This window comes from Cupressus sempervirens, chromosome 8 (genome assembly GCF_028749045.1).
Source record: "Cupressus sempervirens isolate cs-2001-9-10 chromosome 8, ASM2874904v1, whole genome shotgun sequence".
NCBI lineage: Eukaryota > Viridiplantae > Streptophyta > Pinopsida > Cupressales > Cupressaceae > Cupressus > Cupressus sempervirens.
Window position 1 is genome coordinate 536,222,562 of NC_143125.1, and position 19,036 is coordinate 536,241,597.

The window sequence follows — 19,036 nt, forward strand, 5'->3', positions numbered from 1 at the left end:
TTCAAGATCTAGCTTCCTTCATTGTTGATAGTGAAACTTGTCATCAAGAGAGGGTATTCTATATTCTTCCTTCTTCCACATTCAAGCCTTCTTACCCAAATCAACTTGGTGAAGTAAGTTTATTGCATTTGATTAAGAAATCCTTATATTATAAGGTGAATTTATTTATTTACTTTACATTTATAACATTGTATTTATTTCAATTTTAAGGTTAATTCCTAAAGTGGGGTTTGACCAAGGCAAACCCCCCATCAACAAAACAAAATCAAAATTTTCGTAGGTTATAGATCTCAAAAGGAAAAATATAGTACAAATTTAGATGCCTCTTTTGTAGAACTCCGAAGATCCAAAATTAGTTTTAGGATCAGACACAAAAGTTCAAGGTCATATTTCATCACTAACCCTATAGATTGACCCTAACCTAGATTGACACCATCTATGTAGGTCAATTCTAACATAGAGCCGAATGATTTATTGGTTTTGTAGATCTTATAGTTCTCAGTCTAGAATTAGATATGTTTACTATTCTGAGTAGTATAGAGGACAAACAATCAGATCCAATAGTCCACTCACTTTCAAGGTTAGTATTTTATTTTCTTTATTCATTTCAACACATCTACTTTCCATATCCAAAATCTTAATTTCATTTCATAGTTATTACTACATTAGGGGTTTAAGGTGCTTACATTTTTTCTCTAATTCTCTAGTCATTAGATCTTTATTTGCATTAGTGTTGGTTTATAATTTGGACTGCATTAATGTACTTACATCTACTTACCTTTGAGCTGGAATTGAGAGGATCAATCTCCTTAACCTCCCTTCGAGGGAAAGGTTAACCCTAACCCCAAAATGTGGAGTAATTGAGAGCTTTCATAATTTATTCACTTTTGACCTTATACAAATGGCCACAAAGATAAGGAGGAAGTAGAAAATGAGAATGTTAAGGTTTTATATTGTAACATTGATAATGATATCAACGTGGAAGTAAATACTGAAGAGGATAATGTTAATTCATATTCCAAGGCAAAATTTGGTGAGGACGAGTCCAATTCCAAGGGGATAGCTTAAAGGAACCAAGAACCTAACTCAAGATTGATAAGGAGACCAAGATGAGCTCAAAATCAAGATTGTCAATCTCCATATTTGTATATGTACTCTAGAGTATAAGATTGACTCTATTAAATTTATACATGACAATGAAATCTATCCATAACATAATCTCAGTGAATGATGGTATAATGCAAAGAATAGTAATGGACAATGTTTCTAGTTAGTCAACTATTAAAAAGTATAAAAAATAAACAAAACAAGAACAAGGAAGTCAAAGATCTTGCTAAATGAAGAAACAAAAATCCTAGAGAAAAGTGATTGGATTCACTCGACACTCTCTCAAAAAATGTGAACCTTCTAAAAGGCTCCTTTGAGTGATTTTTCTTGACACCTTATTGTTGTTTCTTATTTTGATGGTTTTGTTGATGCACCTTTCTCATACATTCATGCTTGTTTTTTAATCTATAGTTTACATGCCCTATCATATTGTTAGTTTAGATTTTCCTTATGCTCTGCATAACTTCTCTAATGTTTGGTGTTAGCCTCCTTGCATTCCAATTTTTATCCTTGGTTTAGGTAGGTTGAGCTTTTAGTTTCTAGTTTTTCCATGTTTATGTTGCATCTCTTCAGATCAAAGCCCTTTTCTAATCCATAATAAGAAACACAAAAAATAATATAATCTACACTTTTATTAATAATATTATTTATTATACTAGATTATAAAGAAAAATATATCTTAAATAATTTATATTTAAAATAGAGAAAGAATTAAAGATATATATAGAGAGACCTACATTTGATGGCCAACAACTATTATTTACCCCAAACAATACAATATTATAAAACTCGTTGTCTAACATGTTTCACAAATCAATGGCTCAAACTGATCTAGAAGAGCATGCAAATCAATAAAATTAATCCCAATCATTCTTGAATTTAGGTTTTTTATTTTGTTTTGTTTGTGTAGCATTTTTCATAGCTCTGTAAATGAACATGCTAAAGACTTCATTCACTATAAGTATCCACTCTTTACACATGTAGGACTAGTATTCTCAAGCATTATGATTAATATTATCAAGGTCTCTTACTCATGTATTGTAATTGTTGAAAATACACTATTATTAAACATTTGAACATGGGGATTCAATTACTATAATATGTATTTATATTTTATTAATAATATAACATAAGAGCCATCTTCCACTCTTAATTGCCCCCATCTTATGTGTCTATTTCTACCTCCGCTCTTCCTATCTACTTCCATCTCTCCCTTTAGACTTATCTCTCTATTGCCCCCTCTATCTTTCTCAAGTTAATTCTATCTCTTATTTTTTCTATCCTTATCTCTCCCTCTTCCTTATAGTCCAATTACTATTATACACTAACTTTTACCATCATAAATATGCATGCAAAATATAAACCAAAATCTTGTCTAATTCCCCTTTCACAACTCCTTAACATACCATTGCACAACTATATGCAATCACTAGTATATTATTAATTAAACAAGAAAAAGAAAAGAAGAGCGCTCTTCACTTTTTAACACTATAAGAAATTAAATTATATTCAAATAATAAAAAATAACATAGTTGAAAAAATCTAAAATTTGTAAAACCCAAAATGACATCAAAAATTAACTTCCCTCACCCATAAAGCCTAGATAGTATACATTGGATTTCTACTAGTTTTTCTAGTTCTCTCTCTCTACAACTCAACAACAACTTAAAACATACTTTATGACTTTTGGGTCATAATGATGCTCCTTGTAAAATTCGTTTTAGTATTGGTGGGTCAGAATATGATCCTTTCATAGTGTTGTCCGATAGTAACTTAAAGATACCCCAATAACCACACTCAAAATTACTAATATTTATGAACAAATGTCTCAATAGAAAAACACAAACCAATTATGAACAAACAAAGCTTAAATATAATCACCTATTGATATATGTATATATGAATCTTATTATTGAACTTTTATTAATCATTGCTTTTAACTCTTAAAAATTATTAATTGTAAACTTAAATGCACAAAAATAAATAAATACACAATCTACTAATACTCTTCCCATAACTCATTCAGTAGACATATAAAGTGCCCAATTAACATTCAAACACAACTTAGTGGTTGGAAAATACAAATCACAATTGAATTACAAATCCAATCGGGGAACTTGGCAAAAAACTGTACTTTGGGGCTGCTATTAAAGTGATGCAGGGGCATCCGAGGGTCAAGGCTATTGACTCAAATGTAGGTTTTGGTTGACATTTACTTCCAGGGGTCATAACTTTTGACTCGGATGTGGGTTTTGGCTGAAATTTTATAGGTAGTTGCATTCGAAGGAGTTATTTGGATTGCCGATTAAGCTCTACTTAATAGGTGGCCATTTCGACATTTTTGTGGGAGCCTGAAATCTCATCTTGACCTCTGAATTTGGTTTTGTGTGCTTTTTTCCATTTTTTTTAGAAATTTGTTTTTGTAATAAATCCGAAATCGTATTTTTGATTTCGTTGATTAGTTGGCAATTCATCTTGCCTTAGTTGGGGGCTTTTCTTGGGAAAAAAAGGGGATTCGTAGGATGAGTTTTAAAAATTACAAAAAAAGGAAAAATCTGTTTTTCTCGAAAATCTACCAAATATGGTAATTTTTGGAATTATAATAAGTAGGTGTTGGTTTTTATTGTAAGATCAGATTAGAGTTGTGGAAGTTTAATGAAGAGTTATTGTATTATGAAATAGCTGTCTTGTGTCAATTTTTTAATTATTCTTTGACAAGATTGGGTTACATCATAAAGGAAAGGCAAGGTTATTAGTGACACAACTGAGGATGAGAGCTCATCACCTCATGTGTGAGACGGGAAGATAGAAGAGGCCCAAAGAAACTTGATAGTAAAGAATTTGCATATTTTGTAGGTCTTGAGCGGTTAGAACAGAATGACATTTTCTCTCAGAATGTGCAGCATACGATAACATCCAATCTCTCTATGATGTCATCTTGATGCCAACAACATACATAGTCTATTTGAAGGGGATAAGATAAAACTTCTAATTTTTTGGTTAAGATATATACCATAAGATTAGAAATATAAAAAAATTAAAAAATTATCTAGTACTGGTGCTCTTCAATCCCTTAAAAACTCTACTATAGTCTCGTGGATGTCATTAAAAAAACCTTCGTTCATTCATTCATTCTTAACATCTTCGTTGCTCTAAACGGTAAAAATTCCAATACGAAGGTTGCAAACGTCATTCCCAACATCCCCCACAGAAACACGCACCACCGGTTTGCCTTCCTCTGTCCATCCACCTTGCGAATAAAAGGAAAACAAATTATAATAATAGACAGCTACTGTCGTAGATTCACCACTAGCTGTTTAAACAAAATAAACCGAAAAATGGCGACCCCTTAGATTTTCAAATATCCAGCCGCCAGAGAAAAGGAAACACAGAAATAACTGTGAGTATTCAGTCTTCAACTCGGAGAAAATGCGTTGATTTTTCATTTTTTGACTCAAGATTAAATGTTGCTGATTAATTTGTAGATCTGGTTTGAATTGTGCCTTTTGTTTTCGAAAATCCGGGATCTCAGGGTTCGTTTCTGTCCAAATCTCGCAGCCATAGTTTCCAGAACGCATGGGGTTCGAATTTCAGGAGAAATGAATAATAATTAAGCTGGAAGAATGGATGCCATGCCTCTGGTTGGAGGGGCGGACGCAAATAACAACGAAAATAGCAAGTCCTTAAAAAGGAGTATAGAAGTAAGCCGCAAATTTTCAGTTGGCTCGAATTCAAGGTCTCCCTCATTGTCGTCTCAGAGCAGCTCTTCGATTCGATCGGGGTTCGATATCGATTCTGCTTTGTACAATGGCGGGCAAAGCCTGGCCTCCATTTTGAACAATCCTCACCTGGGGAAGTCTGGGGTTTACAGTTCAGATGCCTCGTGGAGCACCTGGTGGCCCTCCGGCTCCCTCAATTCCCTTGAGTCAGTCCCGATTGCAGTCTCCAAAGTTTTTCCAGAAGTAAATAAGTCCGATTTTCAGGCCTACTTGGACTCCATTTCTGAGCGCCATGGCCGTTTCGAAGACGTCAGAGAGCACTCGAGCCGTGAACAGAGCGATCGGATTGCGTCGGCTTCTTCTCCGGCCAATGGAGAAATTCGGGGACAGGGTGATGCGTTGGTTGCCTGCTTAAGGGAAATTCCTTCTCTGTATTTCAAGGAAGATTTTGCACTCGAGGAAGGGGGCACATTCCAGGCGGCTTGCCCATTCTCGTCCATTCCACAAAATGTTATGCTACAGGAGAAACTATCACATTATTTGGACACTGTGGAGGTGCATTTGGTGAAGGAGATCTCCATCAGGTCGGATTCGTTCTTTGAGGCTCAAGGCCAGCTTGAGGATTTGAATGAGAATATAGTAGAGGCTTGCTCTCAGCTTCACGAATTGAAAGCCACGGTGAGACTGCTAGATGCAGATCTGCTGGAGCCTGCCAGGCAGATCCAGGAATTGAATCGGAGTCGCACAGATTTGCTTTCTCTCCATCAGAAATTGAAGCTTATTTCATATGTTTATCAAGCACTTTCTGCACTTAAACTGGTATTTACCTCATACTTTTTTTACGCTTTCATACGTTTTGGTGATTATTTTGTTTCTGGTAACAGCCAGCAGTTATTAGGTTCAAAACCACATTCCACTGTTTCTGACTTGTGATAAGTGGCCATCCATAATGGGCATAAACTAGTAAAGAAATAAACGACCACTGAAGTCCGTTACTGTCTTCGCTAATTAAACTTATTGATGTGTTGTCACACGTCTCGGTTGAAGCACCCTTTAATCTGCCACCCCGAGCTATTCTTTCACTTAGACTAGTCTTGAAATACATATATGCTGTTGCACATTATATATTTTTATACTGCAACCGGTGGAAGTCTTGGGTCAAAATTGAAAGGATGTTGCAATTAAGGTTTTCCTGTATGAGCACTGTTTGTTGTTTATTTTCACTTTGATGTATAACTGTAAAAACTCCAAAATGCTTTTTGTGACACCGTGAAACCACCATTCCTTAGTTTAAGCCCATTTTTATTATGTTTCCTGGTTCCCGTTTCTGGTTGAGCCTTCAAAGTTTCAAACAATCTAACTGGTCAGAATAGAACTCAAGCTTTGATAGCCTAACCTAACTTGAAAGTGATTTCCGGTTGGCAGTTGATGTCTTGTTTCTCTTTTCCCGTTTCTAATAGGTTGAATAGGGCTCAATAGGAACTATAGAAGAGGGGGCGTAGGGGAGTTTTGGTGTAGGCTTCTCTATAGATAGCTGGCATTGACTTGTTTTCACCATTGGATGGGGTTGGAAGATGAGCTAGAGATAGTTGGAGCCCCACAGCCTTCCATCCACACGAATTCATCTAGGCATCCACCCCCTTCAGTTCCTTCTATTGGATGTGGTGCTTTAGCTATGTGCCTCACAGTAGCCTAGGTCTATGAATATGCCATACCTCCTTCCATACTGTGGCCATTTCATCTTTCTTTCGCACTTTCCCTCAATCCCCTATTATGATAGACTCTGTCAATTGCCCACCTTCCCCACCCTGCTCATTTTTTTTTCTGCCAATCTGGTCCTTCATATTTGCTAGGAGAAGTTGGTAAGTGGGTGGGCTCTAAGTCTGTATTGACTGTTTCTCTTTGCCTGGCTTGCTAGGGATGTAATGCCCTCACCTCAAAATTAAACTAAAATTTAATTTATTTGAATATGCTTCGGTAAATATATAAATATTATTTTATTTAGAAATGGTTTGGACAAGGGATGCAACTGAGAGCAGCTGTCAAGGACAAGGAGGATATACTTTCTAAATCACCTTTTTCCAATATCTGCCAAAGAATTAGAAGTGCTAAATAAGCTGAAATCATATCAGCAATGACAAATAAAATCAAGAATAGGAGACACAGAATGGAAAGAAATCACCTAAGTAAAAGACAGTGTTTGGACTAAATAATGTAATGAAATCATCATTAACTGTTTATTTCCAGAGGATATTAGGATAGATGTAAGTATTGGTGGAAGATCCTATATACTAGTGTTTGAGTGGGGAAGAAGACATCAAGTGATAATATTATTTATATTAAATTATTATTCCTTTTTTCAGCATGGACTGTGGTTCAGTAACCTGTGAACAAAACCCCTTAAGGACAAAATTCTCTAGTTTCCATTGCCGAGTTAGTAGGCAACCCCGCTGGTTCAGACAGATATAAAGACAATTTGAGGGCATTTTAGTCAAGAAAGATCACTGCAGATTTGAGATAGTTAACAGCAGATACAATGGATAAGTCATATCTTTTCAGAAATATATTCTAAATATTATATTCAAATTAAATTAAACAGGTAAACCTGCAATTCCTGAAGTTGATACTATGTCTATAATTAATTGTGCTGCTATAACTGCGAGTCATATTTTTTGATATTTGAGGAAAAATAAGGAAAATTTAAAGGAAACATTACAGATGGTATCACATTTGGATCTTGCCAGCTTGTGAGATTTATTCCTCATGCAATTTATTGACAGCCAGAATATATTATCAAAGAGAACATAGATTTTTTTCTACGTTCCCCCTGAGTTTCCGGGATGGGGACGGCAGGGAGCAGTGGGATGAGTTTCCGGGACAGCAAGAAAAAATTGCCGATTTTGGGGATGGGGGGATGGCAAATGGGGATGGCTATATAACATTAGGGAAAATTAAAATATATAGAAAAATCTAAAATATTTATACGAAAACATGGATAAAGCATGTACTTATACATAATAGAAACTTGAAATATAAGAATCAGCAGAATTCATATGTCAAATTTGTGTTACTTGAGTCAAAGTCTAATTGTTCTAGAAGTCAAAGTCAAATTCCCTAGGTGTCACCAAGTCCTTGAGATGTTTCTGGGACAGGGACGGCTGAAAATATACCAGGGACATGTCCCCAGATAAAAGTGATAGAAATTCTATTTGAATTTAAGGCAGATGAAGCAAAAATGGATTGAGAGAATGACAATCATGATCATGCAAATAAGATTAATAGAAAATTTGACTTGGACATGATGGGGTCAATGTTACACTTAAAACACAAAATAATTCCAACAATAAATATAACGAGTCAAGGTCTAACAATAATAAACTGAAAAGTCACATACAAGGAACCAAGTACGGGACTGTTGATAGACCTTGTCATCCTAATTTAGTTCAAAGGAGAGAAGTTCCTATTGGAGAAACACAAAATTCAGGGGAAGATAATATTAACACCTCATGAAGAATATAGAAAACTCTTGGCAGAGATTTGAGAAGCAGTGTATCTTACAAACGACATGAATAGGCATAAAAGCAGAAATGGTTCAAGAATTGAACCTAAATCCCAACCAAGATAAAATGATCATCAACAAGATTTTGGTAAATTAACATTACCTACAATTGATGGTTCTAGTAATTGTACTACGTGTACATGAGTATAGAAGTTAGACACATATATATCATTGAAAGTCAGTTGCTACCAAGCTGCTTCTAACATTTGTGTTGATGCAAGTGTTTTTTGCACAAATTATTGAACTTCAAGTCAACATTGGTAGAGGCAATGTTGAGTGTTTCTGTGAAATACTCATAGAACCATGGTAAAGCTTTTCAGCATTATGATGGCAATATCTTCTTCAATCTTGTGATCAATGGCTCATAATTGGCCTCAAATCTCCTTGATTTTTATCAAATGATCCTACAAAGACATTCTCTAACCCATCATGATCGTGATTCGTGAACATGTTTTTAAGGAAGAATGCTCTACCTTTATCTAACATTTCATGCAGAGATTTTAGGTGAGTCCAATTTTTTGTGCAGGTCTTGCTCGAGGAAACATCCAAAAGGATTTCATCAATGACAGCTAACTGATGTAAGAATTGTCATTGATGTCAAAGGGCTTCACAGGAATGGACAAGATTGTTACTATCCATCATCAATGTCAAAGGTTGAAGTATAGTATCGGCTGAAAGTGATACAACTTACAATGATAAATGGAAAAAGTAAGTCATATAAATGAACAAGTGTTATGTTTTAGCAACTCACATAATAGAAAGGAAGAGTGACCTTGAGGGTCTCATTAATATGATTTAGGACTGTGCATCAGTAATATGAAAAGAAACGTCAAATACATAAACAGTATGAATAAAACATCCTTGTAAGGGTTGAATATGTAAGACAAATTCACGCACCCAGATGGAAGTCTTAAACTATGTGTGATGCCAATGGTAAACACTGAGTTTTTAGAAGACATATTGAACGATCATTTCTTAGCAGTGACAAGATGAAGTGGAATTTAAACGAGTCTGATTTATCAATGATTATGGTAATAAAAAGATGGAATCCAAAGTATTGAGTGCATATGAAGCATAGGAGATATTCACACAAACAAAAATATATATGTGGTCAACACAATATAATGGAATAGAGTGCAGGAAGTTTAATCTAAGTGCCACTTGAATGTCCATGTGTGCAGCAACGTTATGTAGGTATAACAAAAAATGGATACCATGTCACAAAGAAATATACAGCAGCATTGAAAATGACAAAACACTAAACATACATATTCCAAGCAGCGACAAGATTATATAGCAAGAAAATAGATTGAATCAGTAAGACAATTGGGTGTTTATGTGAAGGAATAAGAATACAAAGGCAATAATAAGAAATTAAACTGTGTGTAGCGGAGAATGATGAGACATTGATTAAAATTAATGGCAATCATAGCAGTCCGTTTTTATTAGAATTTGAAACATGTTATTATCTGTTCATCGCGATAAAAGACCAGAGTTGAAGGGAATAAAATCATTATGAAATAAATTTACAAGAAAAAGGGGCAGTGATCAAAATCTCATCAATTTGAAGTATAATGTGGAGCATACAATACAAATCCCGTTATGAATATAATTGAGCCATGAATTAAGGCAGTCAGAAATGTTAGACAGAACCTGATAATTCAAAGGGTCGATGATACTAAACTGTGCAAAACAAGTAAGCCTGTAACTCAATATTAAATGTCATTGATTCATTTGAAAGCAGCGATGAGAAAAGGATGGAGTTCTCATAGCTGTAATCTGGAGTTTAAAGCAACGAACTGTAAGCAAAGAAGGCAGTGAACAAGTATGATGAATCAAGCAAAGGGAAAGGCTCGATAATGATTGAAGTCTAGTAAACTGTGGAGATATGTGGAAGACACAATAAGTATCTATCGCATATGATTCCGAATTATACATCACAAAAGTATTGAGTTTATGAAGCCGTGTCAAAGGTGCAATTGGGGTAAGAGAAGTCCACTGAAAATGATGAGATACGATGCAATAAAATATACAAAGAGCGATCGAGTTGTGAAGAAACATGAAGACAATAAAATATGCATGAAATATAATGACTACCAAAAACATCCAAGTCAGAATTTACAGTAAAAAGATTGATGGTGCCAATGAACAAATGTCAACAGTCCAGAGTATATTATATAAATGGTAACGGTATTAATTGTTGTTAGTGTGTGCAACTAGTAGATTGATCTCATACAAGCAACAAATATATATATATATATATATATATATATATATATATATATATATATATATATATATATATATATATATATATATATATATATATATATATATATATAATGAAGTAATTGGAAAATATTTACTTATTATTAACAGTGATCAAGAGATCAATTTATACAAGAGATTGAATGATGTTTACTTAAGAAACAATCGTAAAGAATGGAAACATTATATTCTAGAAACAAAAAACTAAATATTAGAAATATTCTAATATTTATCAGTGTAACACGGGGACGCATCCCCCCCCCCCAAAAAAAAATTGGGCCGTTTCGGAGACGAGGACGTCCCCGAGACGGGGGGATGGCGTCTCGGCGTTTCGGGCGGCGCCACTTAGAGCGCCACCGCCGCCGGAGACGGTGAGACGTCTCCGAGATGGCTAGAGGTCTTTGAGACGGGGGAGACGTCTCCGAAACGGCTAGAGGTCTCCGAGTGTGGGGGTGCGGGGGGACGCCAAGGAGTCTCCTTCATTGAGGGGGGACGCCAAGAAGTCTCCTTCATTGTGGGGGGACGCCAAGGAGTCTCCATTGATTTGACATTTTGATTTGGACTCTAGGAGACTTGTAGTTTTTGTTTGCATTGTATACTTATTTTGATATCATGATTCATGGCACATGATACTTATTGTAATCATCTTTATGTCATGACTCATATGATCATTGATTACTATTAGATAGTAGAATCTAGATACTCATACTATTGATTTGAAGGCTGATATATAGAGTTTAGACTAATATTTATTATTTGCTGATGTTCAATGTTTAATGTTCATTGTTTGTTTGTCATTTGATCATGAATCATGATATTCCAGTTGATATGGTAAATGCTATATCATATGTATAGTATATACACCCCTACTCCTTTCGCCACCCCCCCATCCCCCGCCGCCGTCCCTCCGCCGTCCCCCTGCCGTCCCCAAATCAAGGCCCCTCTGTCCCCCCGTCTCGGAAACTTGTCCCCCCGTCCCCCCGTCCCCCCGTCTCCCAGGGCGGTGTAACTATGATATTTATAGAAGATTATAATAGATAATCATTAGATACTAAACGGAGATAATAGAAACTATCTATTATCGTAAAACCCTCCCTTAATCTATCTAGAGCACGAAGCTATCAAAAAACGTAAAAGGTAGATTTTGTTTGCTCAAGGGGCTTTGCACTGTTTGTTTTGGGCTGTGAACCAGATTGCTTAGATACGGCAGCTAAGTGCTTCCAACATTCAACTTTCATGTGACCAAACTTGTGGCAATAGTTTCATTGAATGTTCTTTTTTCAGGAGCCTTCTAAATTTGGAGCAGAGGATGTCTACTAAGAAGACTGCTGATAATACTTTAGATAATGCTCCAAAACTTTGCAGATGAGCATAATGCTCCAAAACAAACCGCAAAAAGCCATGATTTTTAGGAGAAAATAAAAAAACCAAACATGATTTTTGGGGTGAAAAATCAATCAAAACCCAACGTGATTTTTGAGGTGAAAAAATCAATCAAAACCGAACATGATTTTTGAGGTGAAAAATCAATCAAAACTCAACATATTTTTAAGGTGAAAAAACAATCTAAACCTGACAATACAAGCTTCATTTTTTAAGGAAAAATGGTAAAACCCAATAGATAATTTTTGAGTAAAAAATTACAAACCCAATAGAGGAATCCCACACAACTTTGCGAATTACAAAATTAGAAAATTTTAAGGGAAAATTTATAAAAACCCATAAAAAATATTTTTTAGGGGAAAAAAAAAAACCCTGGAGAAAAAGAATTATGAAAACCCACCTAAATTTTTAAGGGAGGCAAAACATGAGACTTTGCATGATAAAGCAACACATGCAAACAACATGCAAGTACATGCAATCCTCAAAAAGTAGAGACCCAGAAAATTTGAAGGGTGACCTAAAAGAGCTCGAAAAACTTAGAAAGAATATGTCGTCGGTTTCTGGATCTACTGGCTCGAAAATCAAGGCACCCAGGAAAAAAGACAAGCTAGTTGAGATCTCAAAAAACCCACCCAAAATTTGTAATTTTTTTTGATTTGGTACAAAAAATTAGGGTTTTGAACAAAAATGACCTTGTTGCCAAAAAATTACAAAATTGGTAGAAATGTGCAAAAAAAAAAAGTAGGATTTGAACAGAAATGGGTTGCAGAACCGAATTAGAAATTGACAGATTTAGATCTCTCAGAATAGAAATCCTAGTCGGATTATAGAGAGACTTGGAAGCAAATATGAATGTAAATAATTTCGAAAATAAAAGGCAGATAATTTCCACTAAGAAATTACAATTATTTTTGAAAAAATTTAGAGTATTGGCTCTTATACCATATGAAGTAATTGGAAAATATTTGCTTGTAACAGTGATCAAGAGATTATTTTATACAAGAGACTAAACAATGTTTCCTTAAGAAACAATCATAAAGAATAGAAACATTCTATTCTAGAAACAAAAAACTAAATATTAGAAACAGTCTAATATTTACAAAAGATTACAATAGATAACCATTAGATACTAAACAAAGATAATAGAAATTATCTATTATCGTAATAATAGAAGCCTATGATTACTACATGCATTTAAAGGTTTGTCTTTGAAAAAGGAAATGATACTGAAGCAATGCTCAGAAGGTAAACTGAAGAATAAAGATTAAGCTGTGCTGATAAAGTCTAATAATTTTGTGACAAGGTGTTGGTGCCCTCAAACCATGAAGATGTGCGATTCATAATGGTAGCTGTTGAAAAGGTGTGATTATAAGATGTAATTTATTGTTAAAATATTCTGACTCTTGGCCTTGAAAAGTCACACCCTCTAAATGGTGGGATATAAATATGAGTTACTTCTTTTTGCAAAAAAAATGAGAGGACCAGAAAATATGTGATGAGAACAAAAAGCAGCCAGATGTGAGAGTCAGAGAATGAGAAGAGAACAGATTGAAAATATTAAAAAAAAAAAAAGAATATGGGATGAGAAGTCAGTAGTCTGGAAATGAAAAGGAATACAAATATAAATCATTAATCTAATTTATATGTTCATCATAGAAGTGAAGTGAGAACAAAGGAAGTGGAATTGTAATAAAAATATGTAATTGGATCTTTCATCTAATTTATATATTTATCATAGAGAGAAATAGAAAGTATCAGAAAAGGGTGAAAAGAATATATATAATCAGATTGTAAATCTGATTTATATGTGTATAGTAGTCAGTAGTGAAGATAAAGAATATATATATCTTCATCAAGGGCTGATATCAAGGGAAAAGAGTGTATATCTACATACAGAGATAAGAAGAAAAGAAGTGTGCAATAATCAAAGTATCCATCATTAGTTGACCAAGCAACTTTAACAAGGTGGAAAAGAAGTTTGTGTGTAGTGAGTTGGTGCTTGCGAAGACAGTAGTGGGGAGTTGGTTCTTCCAGTAGGTCAGAGCCTGCAAAGTCTGGGAGTTGGAGCTTCCAGTGAGTCGGTGCTCATAAACATAGAGGTCGTAGCCTCTAGTAGGTTGGAACCTACAAAACATTGTAAAAGGACCAGTTTGTATATAAAGTAATTATTTGCCGTGGTTTTCTCTTGTATTGGGTTTCCACGTAAAACATTATGTCATTGTGTTCATGTGCATAATTGTTCATTTCAGTGTTTGAATTTAATTGTTTGGATAAAAGTTTTAAATTGGAAAATTTCTTTTTATACTGATTCACCCTCCCTCTTTGTATAATCATATGCTCTTCACTAACTTGATGAGAATAACAAATTTGTGATTACACTCATCAAATTTATCTTGTTCTTTGCCCACTATTGGATGAGTAGTTGTTTCAACCATAGTTGGAAAATTCGCCAAATGCAAAAACTCGCCAAGCCCCCCAAAAGTTTAATCAGGAAAAACTCGGCGATTTAAAAAAAAAACTTGAGAAAAACTCGGGAACCTAAAACTGCTGAAATTTAATTAAAAATACATTTATTTTGCAAAATTTAATGAGAAGATGCATCTAATAAGTTAATTAAGGACAATACAAAAGAAAGAAACAAAGTTTAGATATATATAAATGCATAGTGTGTACAAAATTGCATTCTCATGCAGAATGCTTATGGTAGGAAGCAAAATAGTAAATTACTAAATAGTTTCAATTTGTCAAATTAGAAGTAAATACTAAAAGTCAATCACATCTTCCTCTTTCCACTTGCACTAGCAGGAAAGCGAGGGGGTCTAGTCCTAGAAGAAGTGCCTCGCACTGGGATAGGGCGTGAGTTGCGTGACTGTGAACTCTGTGGATGTGCCCCCTCGCTCGACGTCACTACTGACTGACTCGGCGTCCTAGAAGAGGATGCATCTCCTCCTAATGGTAATGCCTGATCCTCGCCTGAATCATCATCATCCTCGTCCTCATCCTCAATGTCATCCATAGTGAACTGAAAATCAGTGTTAGCCTCCCCCTCCATGGCCTGCCTCTCCAAATCAGCGATCTCATCTGGTGTAAACAATGGACTTGGCTCCTGTGCTGTCCAATCAGAATAAGGATCTATCTCATCTAGATCAAGCGGACCAGGTAGTTCTAAGAGCTGTGCCTTTTTTATGCGCAACTTAAGATTATAGTGCACATAAACAAGGTCATTAAGCCGTTTTTGAGTCATTCTGTTTCTTTTTTTTGTATGGATGGACTCAAATAAGCTCCAATTGCGCTCACAATGGGATGAGCTACAAGGTTGGGATAGGACTCTGAGAGCAAATTTCCTTAAATTGGGGGGGTATTGCCACCCCAACTTGCCCACCAAGCATCTGCAAAACAAAATTAAAAAAGTTATAAAGCAATAAAAAAAAAATCAGAAGCACAACTTATCAATTAGCAAAAGTTTTAAAGTTTGACGCTTTACTTGGTGCTTGAGTAGATCTTGCTCTCTTTGCTAGCATAGAAGAGAACAAAGGACCCCTTGATTCCACATAGATTTGTTGTTCGGTCACAATAAGGTCTCTCTCCTTTTCACTTGATATCATTCTCTCAATGCATTTAGAGAGACCTTCCATGACCTCTCCATTAGGATCTGAGTAGGAATCATTAGCCCTAAAACAAATAGAAAATGATATCAAGTCTTACTACACAACCTTAAAAAGTAAAGTAAAATAAAGACTTATTAAAATCCCAACTTCAAGGACAATCAATCATCATAGTACCTGAATTTGGGATTGAGGAAGTAGCCTGCTGCATGAATAGGTTGGTGGAGCATATTGTTCCACCTCCTATCAATTATTTCCCAAATGGGGTCAAATCTGAGACTGTCCTTGTGATAGTAACTTCTAACAGCCTCTTTCGCCCTATACATGGCCTCATAAAGACCTCCCATTGGGGATTGCTACCCATCACATGTGCGCAAGACTAAAACCAGGGGCAAAGACATCTACATTTGAAATTTGAAAAATACAAATTAGTTAATAACATAGTAAGTTATGAATTGATAATGAAACTTGAATAAACTAAAAATATAATGAAGTTAACTCTACAATCTCCTTAGCCTTTGCAAAAAAGCTATCATCAAAGACTATTCGTGCCACAGCCTCTCCTTCGGGCTTCTTTGAGTAAGGTGAAGCAACCCAATCAGCACACACAAACATTTGCTTCAAAGCCAATATGTGGTCAAGAATACTTTGCAACGTCAAGAAGACCGTTGCAAACCTTGTCATAGCAGGTCTCATCAAATCTTTGCCTTTAGTGGCTTTTTTCATCAAACTGAGAACCCATGGGTGATTATAGATATATTTCGTGACTCGCTTAGCATCTTCCACAACTGGACTCACCCAATCAAGTTTTCCTATGTCCTCCAAAAGAAGGTCAAGGACATGTGCTGCACAAGGTGACCAAAAAAGTGTGGGATACCTATCTTGGAGGATTCTACCTAAAAGATTAGCAAAAAATCAATAATCAGTAACAAACTTTCCATATTTAGTATTTACAAATTACATCAAATCTAAATTGAATAATACCATAGCATTACATTCATGATTCATATTGATTCAAATATAAAAAATTAAATCGACCTGCTGCCACATATGCTGCTGCATTATCTGTGATTATTTGCACCACATTCTCTATTCCCACCTCCATGACAACATTCTCCAACATTTAAAGCCAATGTGGCTGCATTTTTCACTTTGTTGGAGGCATCGACAAATTCCCAAAACACCACATCATCTTTGCAAGCAATCAAGAAGTTAATAATGGTTCTACTTCTTCCATCTGTCCACCTATCAGATAAAATGGTGCAGCCATACTTCTTCCACTCTTTCTTTTGGTCTTCTATCAACAATGTTGCCCTACCAACCGCTTTTTCAAGCAACCTACAAAATTTAGGTGTAATATTAAATAAAGTGTAAGTGTTAGTAAAAAATTAGGAAATAAGTTATAACAATTAAGATTTAAAATATAACAATGGACTAAAGTGAATCACAATTATTTACAATTACTAAATAGTAAAATACTAACCTTCCACTCATATCCTTGCGATTAGGCGGCTTGTACCCTTTGCCTGATATTGTCATTGCATTCACCATATTGACCCAATAGGGACTATCAACGGCATTCATTGAGATATTGTTGAAAAACCAAAAATCAACTGCTGCAATATTAGTTTGCTCATGCACCTCCTTAAACCATGCAATGCCCTCTAATGATGGCTGTGCTCCAGGTGTGTTCCTGGGCACAAAATAACCACCTATCCCTGATGGGGATCCGGATGGTGATGATGAAGAAGTAGGAGATGTAGAAGAAGTGGAACCGGTAAAAGAGAAATTTTGTTTGCGGATCCGTGGGCCACGAAGAGATCCTGGTATGTTCTCAAGTGCTTCTTATTCCTCTTGCATATCAAAAGGAGCTCCTTCAGATTCAGCTATGGCTGCCCTCATAGCTAATTTTGCCCTCTCCCTATTCAATGTTTCCTCTTCAGCAGCTGCAAGTAAGGCATTGATGAATCTTTTTTCTTCATCAGTTACCTTGAGAGAAGGATTTGAGTCATGTTTCTTTATGCCTGCAAGGTGATATTTGAGGCGGTTTATGCCTCCAGAAATAATTCTCTCATAGGGAATGCATATCACCTTCCCAATATCATTTGAACTTGGAGCTTCATAGGCATACAGCCATGCCTTATCTCTTGCACCTTTAGGCTGAGTGCCTATATATCCAGATGGGCATGGTGTTTGTGGCCACTCTTCTTGTGGGTTTGTCATTTTTTTAATGGTTGACCGCTGCCCTACACATATATGTATAAAAAAATGAATAAACAAAGTTAGAACTTAGAAGCTAGGGTTTCAAATGATTCAAAATGATTTTAAATGATTTGAAAACATTTACAAACAACAACAAAAACAAAAGAACATTTGTTATAAAACTATAAAAAGTTTTCAAACTATGATAAGATGAACATACTTGGAAACAAATTTGTCTTCTAAAATCGGTTAGAATCCTCTACAATCCACTCAAATCCGCCTTGAATCACTTGCAATCAGCCAAGAATGCCTCCAAACCTTCTTCTCTTCACTCCTCAAGGCTCTAAACAATGCAAATACAAGAAAGAATGAGAAAAAACACACTCACTGCCGCTTTAATCCGTCACAGGCCGCGGGCAAAAATTCCACCAGTAAATCACGAGTTTTTCATAAAACTCGCCAAGTTTTTGCCAATTACTCACCGAATACTCGGCGAGTTTTTACCAGACTGCCGAGTTTTTAAATCGGCAAGTTAACTCGTGAAAAACTCGCCGAGCTAGGAAACTCGGCGAGTTTTCCATCTATGGTTTCAACGACAATTTAGTCAAGGCACTTGTACTTGAAGAGCGTGAGCATTTTTTTTTGCCATGTTTTATTTCTTTGCCATTGAACGTTTGACTGTCTTCAAACATAATGCTGGGTAAAGAGGCTATTTTTCCTTCAAAAAGATACAAAATGCTTGTTTCCTGCAATTAGCCCTAGTTGAACACATTTTTAGTTGATAGGCTATCTTTATTGGCAAGACAAGCTAACATAATTCAATTCTAACAAGCCGACAAAATTCAATTCCTAATGCCAGCAAATAAACGACATACGACCACGAATTCCTGCAACTATTTGGGTAGAATTAAATGATGATGGATGAAAACATAAAAAACAGTACCACTGAACTTGATTCATTGCATCTAGTGAGATCATAACAAATAGCCAAATTTGGTTGGACTCACAACCACTGAGTATTTAGCAATAAATGATCTAGCTCATCAACCGAGTGTTGACAGTGGGCAACCGCCTGAGAGCGACCGATGAATATATGAAACCATTTTGACTGCAAGTTTGTGTAAAATTCAACCTCAATAAAATAATATCCATAAACCTTTGGTCCAGGCATCTGTAGTAACATTATTGTAGCA

General features: G+C 35.5%; 2 protein-coding genes across 5 annotated transcripts in view; one reads left to right on the plus strand and one right to left on the minus strand.

Annotated features, from left to right (window-relative positions):
* Positions 1-4,227: 4,227 nt before the first annotated feature.
* VPS54 overlaps positions 4,228-19,036 on the plus strand; it is a 163,905-nt gene continuing 149,096 nt past the window's right edge. For 2 of the 4 annotated variants that reach the window (XR_016355656.1, XM_089798340.1), the window contains exon 1: positions 4,595-5,645. Coding sequence is in view for 1 of the 4 variants with exons in the window: in XM_089798340.1 (XP_089654466.1) it covers positions 4,731-5,645 (915 nt within the window). In the remaining 3 variants the exon portion in view is untranslated. Of the gene's footprint in view, positions 4,508-4,594; positions 5,646-19,036 lie in introns of those variants that run through there. The other 2 variants (XR_016355657.1, XR_016355658.1) reach the window with 2 other exon arrangements.
* LOC149543556 (uncharacterized) lies at positions 15,418-18,250 on the minus strand. The gene is made up of 2 exons (XM_089796302.1): positions 15,819-18,250; positions 15,418-15,708 (listed from the first exon to the last, which is right to left on the minus strand). Exons 1-2 carry the CDS (start codon positions 15,986-15,988, stop codon positions 15,486-15,488), a joined length of 393 nt encoding a protein of 130 aa, XP_089652428.1. The 5' UTR covers positions 15,989-18,250; the 3' UTR covers positions 15,418-15,485.

What these genes read in the sequence shown, in the direction of transcription:
- LOC149543556 (XM_089796302.1), bottom strand. Translation starts at nt 15,988, where the DNA reads ATGGGAGGTCTTTATGAGGCCATGTATAGGGCGAAAGAGGCTGTTAGA. An exon ending in TTCCTCAATCCCAAATTCAG is followed by an intron (nt 15,709 to 15,818) that starts GTACTATGATGA and finishes TATTTGTTTTAG; the next exon opens with GGCTAATGATTCCTACTCAG.